Source organism: Ictidomys tridecemlineatus, chromosome 3 (assembly GCF_052094955.1).
Source record: "Ictidomys tridecemlineatus isolate mIctTri1 chromosome 3, mIctTri1.hap1, whole genome shotgun sequence".
In the NCBI taxonomy this organism is placed as follows: domain Eukaryota; kingdom Metazoa; phylum Chordata; class Mammalia; order Rodentia; family Sciuridae; genus Ictidomys; species Ictidomys tridecemlineatus.
This window is the reverse complement of record NC_135479.1, coordinates 205,570,868-205,586,238: the sequence shown is the minus strand read 5'-3', so window position 1 is coordinate 205,586,238 and position 15,371 is coordinate 205,570,868. Positions and strand designations below refer to the sequence as shown.

Here is a 15,371-nt window from a genome sequence, read left to right as displayed (position 1 = left end):
CTGATTTTAACACTTCATTGTTTGCCTTAAATTCTAATTTGAGGGGGGAGGGTATAATCTAATAATGGTTAGCTATGACATAGTACTGTACAAGTAAGCTACTACAGGACAAAAAAGAGTGAGTCCAATAATGTGATACAGAATTATTGATATGTTAATGAATAATATAATAAAGAAATATTGATATGTTAAATTTTGATAGAGAATAATTGATATATTTATACTCAGAGTTTTCTGTAGTCTGTAAATAAACCATCTCTGCAGTTCTATTTTATTTTCTTGTAGCTTAGGCCTATCTCAATCACTGATTTGTTCAGGTAAAATATTACATTAATGGATATTACTACCATATAGTTTTAAATTTTCTTCTTCTGTGATGTGAAGAGCAACAATAGCTTTTTTTCTTTTTCTTTCTTTCTTCCTTTTTTTTTTTTTTTTGGTACGTTGGATTGAATCCAGGGTGCTTAACCACTGAGCCACAGTCCCAGCCCTTTTAATATTTTATTTGGAGTCAGGGTCTTGCTCAATTGTTCAGGGCCTTTCTAAGTTGCTGAGGCTGGCTTTGAACTTGCAGTACTCCTGACTCAACCTCCTCAGCTGCTGACATTACAGACTTGCACCACCATGCCTTGCTAAGCTAATTTTCTAAAGATAAGTTCAACAGGATAGAAGACTAAGGCTAAGTTATTTAGGATGCATGTGAAGAAAACATTAGTTTTAATGTCTCCATTTTGGAATTGCCATAGGTATCCTTTCCAAACTTATTATATATTCATTATTTGATGCATATATGATAACTTGGGAAGATTAGTAACGGTTGTAGGACTTACTGCTTTCTTTCAAATTTATAAAAGTCTAGATGTCGATTGAACTTTTGGCTAATACCCCTGGCTTAGGGTACTTGGAGAAAAGTAACTTCTCTGATTATGTAGAATTCCAGTAGTTTCTAGTTGTTTTACTGACAGGCCAGAAATATCTTGTATTCTCTCCTTTCTGAATTTATCTTGTATGCCAAGAGTATTATTAAAATAAATTTTAACCTTTTGATTTTGGGAAGTATTAAACATAAATCAAAGTAGAAAGAGTGGTATGAATGACTCCCAGGTGTGTATTACCCATCCTTACTAATTATGAATTCATGAACACTTTTATCTATATCTTTATCATCTATCTCCCCATCCCTCTTTATTTTGAAGCAAATCTAAGATATCACTAATATTTCACAATGCATTTCTAAAAGATGAGGGCTCTGTTTTATTTAACATAGCCACAATGTTACCAACACTGAAAATTAACAGTAGTTTAAAAATCAGATATCCAGACAACATTCAAATCTTCCTGATGCCTCATAAATATTTTTGTTAATTGATGTTTATGTCATTTATTTTATATTGCTTAAGATTCTATTCTGTGGCCTTATTTCTGTTTATATGTTCAATAGTAATAGAATCAGAGGGTCTTCAGATGATCAGTGCCAACCATCTGAGGATGTATAGCTGTAATTGTAGATTTATAGATTTATATTTATGATGGCTCTGTGTTCTTAGGAAATACATATTTTCATTAACTTGAAAACTAAGAAAATATTTATGACATGAATGAAAGTTAGTGTTACGTATAAAGTAGGAAGAAGACTTTTTATTTTAAAATAAGCTCTCAAAGGAGTTAGGTACTGTTTATTCCTGAGGTATATTAGCAGTAACTTTTTGGAAGCTGGGATTTACCCTAGCTTATGTGTTTGTGAACTAATGACGTCTTTACCTGGCCTGAACTGTCGAAGATCTTGATCAGCTAGAATTACTCCCAAAACAGTGTGCTCTTTAGACATTCATAACAACTTGTAAAAAGAAAGGTTTGTTTTTCGTAGGATATTGTTTAATAACTACTATGAATAGAAGAAAAAAATTCAATCCTCTTACAAAAGGCAATTTATTCCTGTCATTGAATGCACAGTATATACCTTGGAAGACTGCACAAGCAGGAAAGTGACCTGAACTTCTATGTATCTCTCCAACTTTCATTTCCACTCATTCTTTCAGTTTGTTTCCTCTGAACTCTCCACACACTCTGCCACTTTATAAACTCTACTAGTTTGATACCCAGTTGGCAGTTATTGAACAGGGCCTATCTTTCCCCACCCCACCTTCTCACTCCCACCTGTATTCCCTGAAACAGACAGCACACTTGATAATTTCCAAATCTTGCTAAGAGTAATAATTAAATGTGAGCTTCAATAATGAGGGCACTGAAATACTTCTAGTGGCAAAGTACAATGTTTATTTTCCTATTTTTCTTTAATTATAGAACATTTCCTTTTGTGCTAAAACCTCTCAGCCTATCTACTAGATGAATACTTCATCTAGAGGCACAGTTTTCAGAGTGTCTGAATTAGGTTGGCGTCATGTTGAACTATAAAGAAATGAAACATCATTTCTATTACCATTAGCATTCAAGTTACTGTACTTAATGTAAAATAGAAAAAAGCTTATTTCCAACTAGAGTAATCCAGGAAAATTTTAGGAAGTGGCGTTTTGCTTAGAATTTGAAGGATGGGTAATATTTGAAAACAAAAGATGACTAAAGGTTCTTAGAGATGGACCAGGCACTATGAACAGAGGAAGAGAAGGCAAAGAATATAAGAATATGGAACATGTATAAGGGACAACAGATTATTCATTTTGGTTGATATATGGGATGCAATGAGATCATATTAAGGAAAAAGGAAGATAGGGATGAATTGAGTAAAACATTTACAAATTCTATGAGGTGATTTTTTTTGGGGAGAGGTACCAGGGATTGAACTCAGGGGCACTCAACCACTGAACCACATCTCCAGCCCTATTTTGTATTTTATTTAGATACAATGTCTCACTGAATTACTTAGCACCTCCCAAGCTGCTGGGATTATAGGCGAGCATCACCACACCTGTCTAAATTCTGTGTTTCATCTTAATATTGTATGCATTTTCTTAAAAAATGTAGTATAGGCTTTCTTATTTTAAATAATTTCATAAGTGGGAGATCCTCAACTTATTTTATAGAATTATTAGAGAATTACAACAGTAATCTGATTAAGCTTATCCTTCTTATATCATGTATCTTTTTGTTTTTTCAGAGAGACTCATAAAATAAGAAATTTTTTTTCTCTGTTAAAAACATGTATGGAGAGTAGGACACTAAGGTTTTATAAGAGTTTATCTTATTTGTGTCATTTAGAGAGAAGTGCTTCTTAATTTAGAAATGTATGTGTACATTTTTAAAATTGAACATACTTTTTGAACTATTTGAGAGTTGGTTGCTTATATGCTACCTAATGACCCCCAAATACTTTATTATATGTTTTCTAGAAAAACATTCTCCTGCATAAAATTAACAGTGATAATTACTAATTCTCAGGCTCTATTCAGGTTTTACCAGTTGTCCCATATTTCTTATAGCAGAAAGATCCAGATTTGCACATTTTATTTTGTTGTTATGTTTTTTTCCTTAAACCTGGGGAGATTCCTCAGTCTTTGACATTTATGATCTTAAGAACTTTGAAGGCTAAGGCTAGTTATCTTGTAGAATGTCAGTAGTCTGGGTTTGATGGTTCATGCTTAGATCCAGGTTCTTCATCTTTTTTTTTAAATATATAGATATTTTTACTTTTATTTGTAGATGGACACTGTGCCTTTATTTTATTTATTTATTTTTTTCACGTGGTGCTGAGAACTGATCCCCTTACCTCTCATGTGCTAGGCAAGTGCTCATCACTGAGCCACAACCCAGAAGCCCCAGGCTCTTCATCTTTTTTTTTTTTTAATAGCAGATGGACACAATATCTTTATTTGTTTTTATATGGTGCTGAGGATCAAACCCAGTGCCTCACATGTGCGAGGCAGGCACTCTACCACTGAACTACAATCCCAGACCCAGGTTCTCCATCTTTAGTGGCGTTATTGCAGAAATGGTGTTGCATTTTTTACATTGTATCCTGTAGATGGTACACAGTTTTGACTTATCCCATTACTGTTGTCCACTTGGATTGGTTAAGATGATGGTCTATTGAGCATGTGTGGCGGACTTGTTTTCTTTACAGTTAAGTGTTTTGAGGGGAGATACTTTGAAACTTGATAAAAATTACTCATTCCTCATCAGAATGAATTCCTGGGCTTATTCAGTGGATTAAAATCCAGTACTCTTATTTATTTTGATGCTCATGTTGTCCCAGACTTCATCAGTAAAAGCCTTTTACATTGGCTTTTGTGTTTCTGTGACATGTTTACATGATTCTTTGAACATTTCCTTTCCTTTTGGTAAAAGGATGTTTTAGGTTCATCTTGTCCCTGTCCTTGCCCTGGAATCAGCTATTTCTACAATGTATTTTAGAATCCTTAGTGGAGAATGATACTTAACTTTTATTTTGGTGGGCAGGGAGTACCAGGGATTGAACCCAGGGGTGCTTAACCACTAAGCCACATTCCCAGCCTTTTTTGATATTTTATTTTGAGACGGGGTTTTACTGAGTTGCTAAGGGCCTCACTGAGTTGCTGAGGCTGCTTTCGAACTTTTGATCCTCCTGCCTCAGCATCCCAAGCCTCTGGGATTGCTGGTGAGTGCTATTGAGCCTGGCAAGAATGATATTTAGAAACCAAGATCTGGGTGTGTTCATTGCTATTGGAGTGTTGCTGATTTCAGGTCCTTTCACTGTGTAGTCCTAAGAAGTATATGTAAATGTGTCTGTGTGCGTCATACTCATTTATATCTTTTATATACTCATTTATATCTTTCTTCTGTCTAGAAAATTGGGGTCACACTAGTACCTCCAATTCCAATCAACACTGAAGTTCCATTCTAGTTTTCTTTCTTTTCCTTGTTTGTAATTTCCTTCTCTGACAATGAGAAACTTGTCTCATCCTTGGTCATTCTCTTGTATATAACCACTCTCCTACCCATTCCATCCCATTGGGGCTCCAACGCCCTGCCTCAGCCTTTTGTTGTATGTACCCTGCCCTCTACTGCTCTCAACTGCAACATATTATGTCAGTATACTTCAGCATCCCTGGAGTCTCCCATACCTCATGCAGGCTGTCCCTCCTCCAAGTGGATGTCCTCTTTTACCACCTCTGACTTCAGCTTCACATATAGGGCTATCCATATTGCCTGGGCTCTGACAGCCTGCATTGGCCTTTTGTCTACTCTATCCCAGGCCTTTAGATTAAAAATTTAAAAAAAAAATAGAGTGGATGTTTTCTCTCATGGAATTGGAAGTGTCTGGGGTTAAAAGTACATATAGTCCACAAATTCATCAAACCTACAATTGTAGAACCCTCTACTGAGAGCTAGGCTGCTGGGGTTAGGGCAGGAACTAGACCAAGTTCCTTCTTATGAAGCTGCAGTCTCAAATGCTGACTGTTTAGGCTTAGATAAATTAGTAGCTAATTAATAACCTTTCTAAATCTGTTTTTTTCATATGCCAAGTGGAAATGGTAATTTTGCTCTTGGGGTTGTTGTGAAAATTGAATAATGCATGAAAATATCTAGCTCTTTGTTAGATACTGTCATAATAATCACAGAAATAATATATAAGTACCTCAGCTGAGATATTGTTTTTACATTTATTTTAATAATTTGAGAGGAAGCCAAAAATTCCTGTCAGGGAAAATGACATCTACTCTTTGAATTATTTTTTTCTTTTGTTCTAGTTTTATCTAGGAATGTGCACATTAGTTAAAGTTCATGTGTGTATCCTCTTTCCGAGTCTCAGAATATAAAACAAAGTGCAAATAACTAAACAGAATGGCATTTGCTTACATATTTTAATTGGGTGACATTCTAATAGATGGACCTTCATTGGTCCTGAGAGACATGGTATGTTGTTCATATATTTAGAACACAACTAATGAGGAGGTAATTATGATGCATTATTAGAAGAGAGAATATTTTATTGCATTGTATTTAAGTTACAGAGTGACTTTTTCTGTTTTCTAAGGGAGGGTGATGACTTAATGTTAAATTACATTTTTATTTTAACTTTTATTAGTTGATAGTCTTTGAACCAAATAATGATTGCTTTGAAACTGATAGATCTAGTAATTTCTATGTTACTGTATTAGTGCTGTCAGTTTAAATGAATATAACATATGACATGTAAAACTCTAGAATAATATTTGTCCTGGAAAGAATATCTTTTATCATGAGGACAATAAAAAAGTATCTCTAATGTTTGCTTTTGTTATAGTACTCTTTTTTTTTCTGACAAAGCATAGATTTATTGAAGGAGAAAATAATACTCCATAAAGCAGAAGTGGTAGGGGGAGAGGGGGAGGGCAGATGAGAGAATCTTGCAATGCACTTATAGAGGCAGTATTTAGGGGAAAGCAGTTATATTTTATTTTATAAAATATAATTAAATCTGTGATGTTTTAAATGTGTGTTACTTACCATTGGAGGTCAGAAGTAACTGTTTTATAAACATGAAACACAATAATACTAGAAACTCTGGGAATGCAGAATGAAATACCATTCCCAATACCATTAGTAGTAGCTTGGTGAAATTTTCCCCACTCTGGGTGGTTAGGTAAAAGCCCACACTTAATTATGAACGTATTACAGAATTGTGACATTATCAATTCATGGAGAGATTGAGTCATTTAGTCTTATCCAGTGCTGCCAACTCATAGAGCACAACTCATTGGAAGGCAGAAGTGAGTTCACTAGAAAGTGGGCTTATGAGTAGATGGTCTGAAAAGCAGTGAGGCAGACAAGGAAGGTGAGATGTTCTGAAATCTGAAAAAAAATTTCAGGGAAAAGTAGGAGTGCCAAATTGCAAGGAATATTGGACAAAGCAGTAGACATGGAAGGGCTCTTTCATTGGCAAAAAGAGACTGGAAATGGAGTGTCAGATGGATCTACTTCCATGATTTTCTAACGTGGAATACATGAATGATGCCAAAGGTACTGTTTTTATGTTGTAGATGAAGGACATAAGAGGAAATTAGTAAGTCTAAGAAAGAAGCAGTAAGCTCTGAGAGAATCACTCAGCCAAGAAGTGAACTGAGCATGGGATGAGGGACAGAAAAAGGAGGGCAGTAGAGAAGGACAGGACCTCAGAAGGAAAAGGAAAAAAGAGGATCTCACCTGAATTGTCAGCTTTAGAATGTATTCTTTCTAATTGTTCTTTGATATACTAGCTGTAGTTCATATTTCTTTGTAACATTTTTAATATATATTTGCTAAGTACTAGGAAGGTTTTTCCTTTAAAGTTTTCTGATTTTTTTTTTCTTGGAGGGGTGGAATTTTTTTTCTCTCATTAAAACAGCCACAATAACCTGCCCTAGGTAAATTATTTTGTGGGTTATACTTATTAGCAAGATACCATGAATTTTATTGCAGAAAACAATCAGATGAACAGCAGGTTTGAGATTTCCTTATTCCTATACTGGACTGTGTGGTGAAGTATTGCCTATAGCTTTCATCATTTCAATGTTTTATCAGTTTTCTAAGTGTCCAGTTCTAAGTATCAGGAACAAAAGGATGAATAAAATAGTTCAGGTCAGTGGGAAAGGATGGATTAATTTATTATATGGTGCTGAAATAATTTGACTGAGTTATGTTACTAGTTGGAGAAATATTTCATATGCTTATATTAATATCAGATTTAGAAATTTTTGCTTGAAACCTACTTTATAGCTAAATACAATCTAATGTTTCTTGTCATTTTTCTTTAAAACTTCTGTTCTAGCATCTGCAGAAAAAGAGGCAATCAAAGGTACATACTCCAAAGTACTAGATGCCTATGGACTCTTAGGTGTTTTGCGGTTAAATCTTGGTAAGTTTGTTGTTCAATATAATTCATCCACATTTTTTATTTCTAGTTTTATAATTCTAAGAATTTGAGAGAGACTACTTTTATGTCATTTAACTCTATAATGGAGCTATAAGTGTGATAACATCTTTTAAACCTTAATTAAGCTACTCTTATTATATTTTTGCCAAAAAAAAAAGCTTGCTAATTCTCAAGCTACTTTGATTTTAAGTTCCAGAGATGGTTTCCTGTTTCAACATGTTAAGAGAAAATCAAAGCATTTTTCTTTTCTTGGCTTCATTGTATTTAGGAAACAAGTGTTTTTATTGAACCACAAACTTCTTGGTGTAGTGGATTCAAAGGTCTCAGTTTGGGCCTATGTCTGCCACTTAATGTGACCATAGACTGTAGAGTAACCTTTGTGTTAGTTTGTCCATGTTAGTCATGGTGTGACTTGAAGTATGGGCTATTACTGGTCTGTGAGTGAGAAAGGAGCTTACACTGTCATATAAATCCAACATATGGCTTCCTTCACTGATAAAGTCTAGTGAACTATGAAGAAAAGAGTCAGTTAAACTAAAGGGTGAATTTATTGATATTGGATTTTTTTTTTTTTGATACCCAGGATTGAACTCAGGTGAAGATCACTCAATCACTGAGCCATATACCCAACCCTATTTTGTATTTTATTTAGAGGCAGGGTCTCACTGAGTCGCTTAGCGCCTCACCATTGCTGAGGCTGGCTTTGAACTCATGATCCTCCTGCCTCAGCCTCTCAAGCCACTGGGATTACAGGTGTGTGCCACCGCACTTGGCACAGATATTGTTGATTTCCCTTCTGTACAGGCAACTTTTTTTCATTGTGTGCTGTTTACAGTTTCTGGATCATGCTTTGAGTAGCATTGGTCTATAAAATGGAGATTTGTCTTTTGTTATTAATAAATTATATATAAAGCATTGTGCATAAGTGCATCGCTAATTTTAAGTAATCCTGAAGTATATGTTTTAATCCCTGTTTATAAGGGATTATATCTCAGGTTGGTTAGGCTCATGTACTGAAGTTGGCCTAGAAAATAAATCATAGAGCCAAGATTCAGAGCCACTTCTACCTATGTCAGAGATTGTGCTTAGAATACACCTTTGCTAATTTATAACTTCATACTAATTTCATAGGATTTTGTTCTAATTAAATAAAAAAAGTCTATGAATGTTTTTATAAACTAAATTGCTTTCTGTCCATATATCATCACGAGCAGCTCAAATTTATATACTACTTTTCCACCTTTACTGTTCACAAAGAACTTTCACATTCATTTTCTCATCTGAACTTTCTATCATAAGATATTTTAAAAATATTTTTTAGTTATACATGGATACAATATCTTTATTTTGTTTGTTTATTTTTATGTGGTGCTGAGGATCAAAGCCAGTGCCTCACTTGCGTGAGGCAAGCACTCTGCCACTGAGCCACAACCTCAGCCCTAGAAAAGATATTTTTTATTTGATAGATTTTATAGGCTCAGATTAAGTAGAGGAACAATTTTGTAAATGTGAGCTTTTCCTGTTAATATTTAAATGCTTATTATAAAAATGTATTTAAATAAGGATTTTTCCCAACTAAAAAAAAATCTAGTGAGTTTAAACATGTTCATTACAAGTTTAGAATAATCACAATATCAGATTTTAAAAATGGAAATACAAGAAGAAAAAAGAACTTGAAATAACATAAAAATATTGGAATTTTTCATCCAGTAAAATCTTTGGGTTTTGCAGGTGATACTATGTTACATTATCTGGTCCTAGTCACTGGATGTATGTCTGTTGGAAAAATTCAAGAATCTGAAGTTTTTCGAGTTACTTCCACTGAGTTTATATCTCTTCGAGTTGATGCTTCAGATGAGGATCGTATTTCAGAAGTGAGAAAAGTTTTGAATTCAGGAAACTTTTATTTTGCATGGTCTGCTTCTGGAGTCAGTTTAGATCTGAGTCTTAACGCACATCGAAGCATGCAAGAACACACAACTGACAACAGATTTTTCTGGTGAGTCTATGTTTCATTTTTTCCCCTTTTTAATCATGTGCTGTGCAACAACTTGGTCTTTGTGGTCATGATATCCATCAATTGCTGTTTCTGGAGATAGCAAGGGATGAACTCTACTGATTCTTCTTTTCTGCTTCTGAGTCCTCAACAGAGCACTTGTGGCACGTAGCGACTGTCAGTTTATTGAAGTTGGCATGTGACATAAAATTCATTTTCTCTCCTGATCCTGACTGACCTTTCATTTTAGAATAGACTTAAAATATTTGTTATAAATTTGGGGATGACTTTAATGGTAATAAAATTGTGTTACTCATATTTACTGTTCTTAGTAAGCTCTTGTCTGGCATTTTCATCATTCTAAATCAATATTCTCTTATATTTTCAATTTTAAGATTGTAAGTAGATGACTTCAATTCAAGAGCAACAGATTGTGAAGAAAAGTCCAGTACTGTAGTAAATAAAACTTACATATGTAGCTAACTGTGATATATTACATGATGGTGCATAACTGTGCGTAGTTATCAATAAGCATGAATAGTAAATAGAACACTTCCATTAGTATGGCTCTATGTAGCAGACCAGACTTCTAGTATAGTAGCTCTATTGTCTACAGCCAGCATTGACCTTGATGTTTCTCCTTAATGCTTTATGCAGATTTTATTTCATTATATTGACATATGCTATAAGGCCAAAGCCCCAGACTCTCTGCTCTTGGCCTTCCTTAGTAGTTCAGATTCAAGACATTTTCTCCTATGTATTTTCTCCCCCTCACACTTTACCATCACTCTATGGTCTTTGAGTAGTGCATTCAGGTATGATCCATTTGCTTTGGCTTTCAGGTAGGTCAAAATCAACCACAGCCTTAGGGAAGGAAACTAACTCATAGCTTACGTGAAAGGGTCTTGACACAGGGGAGCAGAGAAGGCAGAATGAATCAAAGCTTTATAGCACTGTCTATAGCAAAAGAGGAGACTTGAGTGATGGGAAAGAAGAGATAAGTAGTTGTGGAGGGGTTAATAGAACAGTTGAATGGACAGAAAGCCCTCTTGGCTCAGAGATGCTAGTGATGATGGATGTATTTTGGTCTATCATTCAGAAATAGGCAAGAGTTAAAACTCTGTCAATCTTACATTTTTTTTTCTGGCTAAAGACATTGAAGTCTTTTGGAAAAGGTAAATGTGTTGCAGCTGTGCATTGGGCAGCTGTTGTTACCTTTTTGGTCCCTCCTTATTCCTGTCCCAAACTACTTAGATTGAGAGAAAAATGCTTTCCTGCCACCTCAGGGAGCCAAGCAGTTGCAGATAATATACAACTTTAAAGTTTAATCAGTAGGAGTAATTCATTTATGTTTTCATTCAATTAAGGATGGAGATGGGTACAAATTTAGATCACAGAAAGTCTGAGGGTTTTGTCCAGTAGGAGACAGGTTGAACAAAGGGATGGCTAAAATACCAAAGGTGAAGTTTCCTTGTTTTACAATTTTTATTATTTTGCTAAAGATTTCCATGTGAATTTTATTTTGCATAGAAAAATCAAAGTTTTTAGAATTGATTCTATACCCTAACAGCTTAGTGTAAATATTTTTCAGGATCAAGTAATATTTGTATCTAAAGAGTGCCAAATATCTACACAAAAACAAAGTAGTTTTATTTACCATTGGAGATTTTTTTGTATGCGATGCTGGGGGTGGAATCCAGGACCCTACCTATGCTAGAGTAGGCAAATGCTCAATCACTAACCTACACTTCCAGCCCCTTCATTGAAGATTTGAAACTGCTGCCATTCTGGATTTCAATAGAATTTAGAGAGTGACACACTGATAGTAAAGAAAAATGAGAACTCACAGCAGAGGAAGAAACTCTACCGGTATGAAACACATAAGGTTCAATGACTACTTAAATGATTGCAAGAGAGTCTCTTAACTTAATAGCATGACATAGCTATCAGCCCTGGTGCCTTGGGTGTTCTGGGTCACACTCAACATTCACACTCAGGTGAATGTAAGTATTAGTGAAATATGAATCCTAAAGTCATTGTATTCATTAAATAAGTAATGGTCATCAGATTTAATATTATCCCAGTAGTAACCTCATGACTCATTTACATTTAGTGTACTTTCTTAAGTGGACAAAAGGGGTTTGGGTTGCAGCAGTTGTACCTGTACCTGTAGCGGAGGGCAGGGATTTGAGGACAACCAAGAACTACTACTGTTCTTGTCTCTTATTTTATTAATAACCGTAAGTCTTCAAGCAAATGCTATTACATTTGTTTATCTAGTTTAAGATGGCAAGCTAATGTATAGCCCCTTAAGAAAGGTTTCTGCCTAAAATGGTAGCAGAGTTTTAAAATTCAGAATCAAATTTAGTAATACAGAAAATTCACTTTTGAATTGAAAGAGGGTTTCTTGTTTTTCTTCTCGAAACACTTGTTTTTTCAAAACATTTTTCTTAATGTTTGGTTGGAGTCTTTCGTATTAGTTCTAAGGAGGACTGAGGTTTCAGTAGAGATCTGAGTAGTGACCAGCAGGGTGAGAAAGCCAATCTGGAAGTAGCATTAGCCCTGCTCCCTGCTTTAATTGCTTTTATCTATTTGTTTGGATAAACTATTCCCCTGCAAAAGTTTATAAATCAGGCTCCATCTGCTACCTACAATTCTAAAAATATTTGGAGTGGACTGCAGGGGTAGATTAGTGGTAGAGTGCATGCCTGGCATGCATGAGACCCAGGGTTCTATCCCCCGCGCTCACAAAAAAAAAAAAAAGTATTTGGGGCAGTGGAAAACACTATGCCTACACCACAGTGGTACTGTTTAGTATGGCATATTTAAATTAATAGAGCCTTGTTAAAGTTGAGTCTGTGAATACAGCTTTATAAAGTGGGGTATGTATGTACTAGATTTTGAAATGTTAGGTTATTTACATTGTACATAAAGATATAACAAATGGAATGTAGATGTAAAACAAAAAATGATTTCCTGGGGCTGGGGCTATGGCTCAGCGGTAGAGCACTTGCCTTGCATGTGCAAGGTCCTGGGTTCAATTCTCAGCACCACATAAAAATAAATAAATAAAATAAAGTTATTGTGTACAACTACAAAAAAATAAATATTAAAAAAAATGATTTTCCTCAGTACATGTAATGGATTGAATTATTTTGTTGCCTTTTAATTTAATAACATTATTGTTTAATGTTAGCACTGCTCAGTAGTATTGGGAGCACTGTTTTAATATTTGTACTTTGTTATTTAGTACTCAGTTGCCTAATGCAGTTATTTCCTTTTCTGTTAGGAATCAGTCTTTGCATTTGCATCTCAAGCACTATGGTGTGAATTGTGATGACTGGTTATTACGTCTCATGTGTGGGGGAGTGGAAATAAGAACAATTTATGCTGCTCATAAACAGGCAAAGGCTTGCCTCATTTCAAGATTAAGCTGTGAACGAGCTGGGACAAGGTTTAATGTCCGAGGGACAAATGATGATGGTCACGTCGCCAATTTTGTAGAAACAGAACAGGTATGTACAGTTTATATTGCTTATCAATGTGTTATAGGAGAGGCACAGATAATACTAGGATAACCGATTTTTATTTGAGACAGAACTCATTTTGACATCTGAAATCTCATCTATGGTATAATTGGCAACTTTCTAGGGAAGGCTTCCCTAAAACAAAAAAAAAGACTTCTTTTGGTATGACTCTTCAAATAGTTAACAAGTTATTCACTAGCTAGCATGGCACAGTCAGTGGTGTACATTTGATATTGAATTAAAATCCTCAATTATAGAGCTAGACAAGAAGAATATTTTTTATGCAGTTAAACCCAACTCTTAAAGATAAATATGTGTACTACCTAAAAATTAAAAATTACATTTTTGCCTGTAAAACCATATAATTATAAATTCAGGCCATGTACCAGTCCAACTCAGATCTATCAAATTAAGTATTGAGAAATATAAAAAGCTAAGGAAGCTACCCTCAGTGTCAACATACCCATAATCCCAGCTACTTGGGAGACTTAGGCTGGAGGATCTCAAGTTTGAGGCTAGCCTGGGTAACTTAGTGAGACTGTATTTCAAAATAAAAATTTAAAAAGGCTGGGCATGTAGCTCTGTAGTAGAATGTGCAAGGCTCTTTCTTTGTTTACCAGCGGATAGCACTGCAAAAGGAAAAAAAAGCTAAGGAAAACAATTGAAGGAAACAAAAGTATGTATGTAAAATTCTGAGATTTAAAAGGAGGTTCTTTTTATTATTTGGATGATTAATATTATTAACTGGAAAAAATCAAACTTATTTAGAGACATATTTTGGATACTTTGATTAGGACAAATTATGAGAGATAAGTTATGAACTAAAAATGTGCAACAGATTGTAGTAACTTTGTTTTTCTGATACAGAGGTAATAACCTCACCACCTGTGAAAATATACATTGCTGTTGTTGTTGTTATTTTCTTTCCTTTCGGCAGGTTGTGTACTTGGATGACTCTGTTTCTTCCTTTATACAAATTCGGGGATCTGTTCCACTGTTCTGGGAGCAACCCGGGTTGCAAGTATGTTTGCCATTCAATTTTTATTATTTTTTTCTCTTAAAAAATTTCCATATTCTCTAAATTTTCAGGATAGTTAATTAATTCACTAATTATTCTATTCCATTTAATAATGTTAGCTGGTTTCACAATTGAGGATCTGAGAAGTGTCTTGTCTTGGATATTTTTTCTTTTAATGCTCTTTCAAATAGTGCATTAGTTTTGTGTTTCTGTCATGAAATACCTGAAGCAGGCCAACTTTATAAAGATAAGAGGCTTATTTTGGCTAATGGTTGGGAAGGCTGAAAGTCCAATATTGGGCAGCCCTATTGGTTCAGCCTCTGGTGAAGGCCTAATGTTGGATGGCATTGCCTGTGGGAGCATGTGTGGGAGAAAGAGATCACATCTGGGAAAAGGAAGCCAGAGGGAGATTCTGATGTGGCTCAGGCTTTTATGACCACCTGCTCTCACAAGAACTCACTCCAGGAAGCCAGCATTCCTTTCTGAGGTAGCTCCCAATAACTTAAGGACTTTCCATTCTAGACTCCACATCTTAACAATTCCATACCATCTCCCAATAGTGTCACCCTGGGGACCAAACTTCTGGCACATGAACCATTGGGGGACAGACCATATGCAAACCCTACTAAAATCCAGCTGCGTATTTCATTTTAAAAATTTAGATGTTTGCCGGGCGTGGTGGCACACACCTGTATCACAGTGGCTTGGGAGATGGGAGGCTGAAGTAGGAGGATCATGAGTTTAAAGCCAGCCTCCGCAAAAGCTAGGCAGTAAGCAATTCAGCGAGACCCTGTCTCCAAATAAAATGCAAAATACAGCTGGGGATGTGGCTCAGTGGTTGAGTGCCCTTGAGGTCAATCCCCAGTACCAAAAAAAAAAAAAAATTAGGTTTTTATAGCACATTGATTTTCACAGTGTTTACATATTTATTATCTTACTGTGTTAGTATATAATAATATAATCTTCAGGCAGAAGCATGTAATAGTTAAAGCTTCAATACTG

General features: G+C 35.2%; 1 protein-coding gene across 22 annotated transcripts in view; it reads left to right on the top strand.

Moving 5' to 3' along the window:
• Synj1 (synaptojanin 1) overlaps positions 1–15,371 on the top strand; it is an 81,693-nt gene that overhangs the window by 10,923 nt on the left and 55,399 nt on the right. For all 22 annotated transcript variants that reach the window (XM_078044538.1, XM_078044535.1, XM_021725332.3 and 19 more), the window contains exons 3-6: positions 7,724–7,810; positions 9,560–9,827; positions 13,114–13,339; positions 14,289–14,372. In XM_078044538.1, coding sequence (XP_077900664.1) covers positions 7,724–7,810; positions 9,560–9,827; positions 13,114–13,339; positions 14,289–14,372 — 665 coding nt within the window. The remainder of the gene's footprint in view (positions 1–7,723; positions 7,811–9,559; positions 9,828–13,113; positions 13,340–14,288; positions 14,373–15,371) is intronic.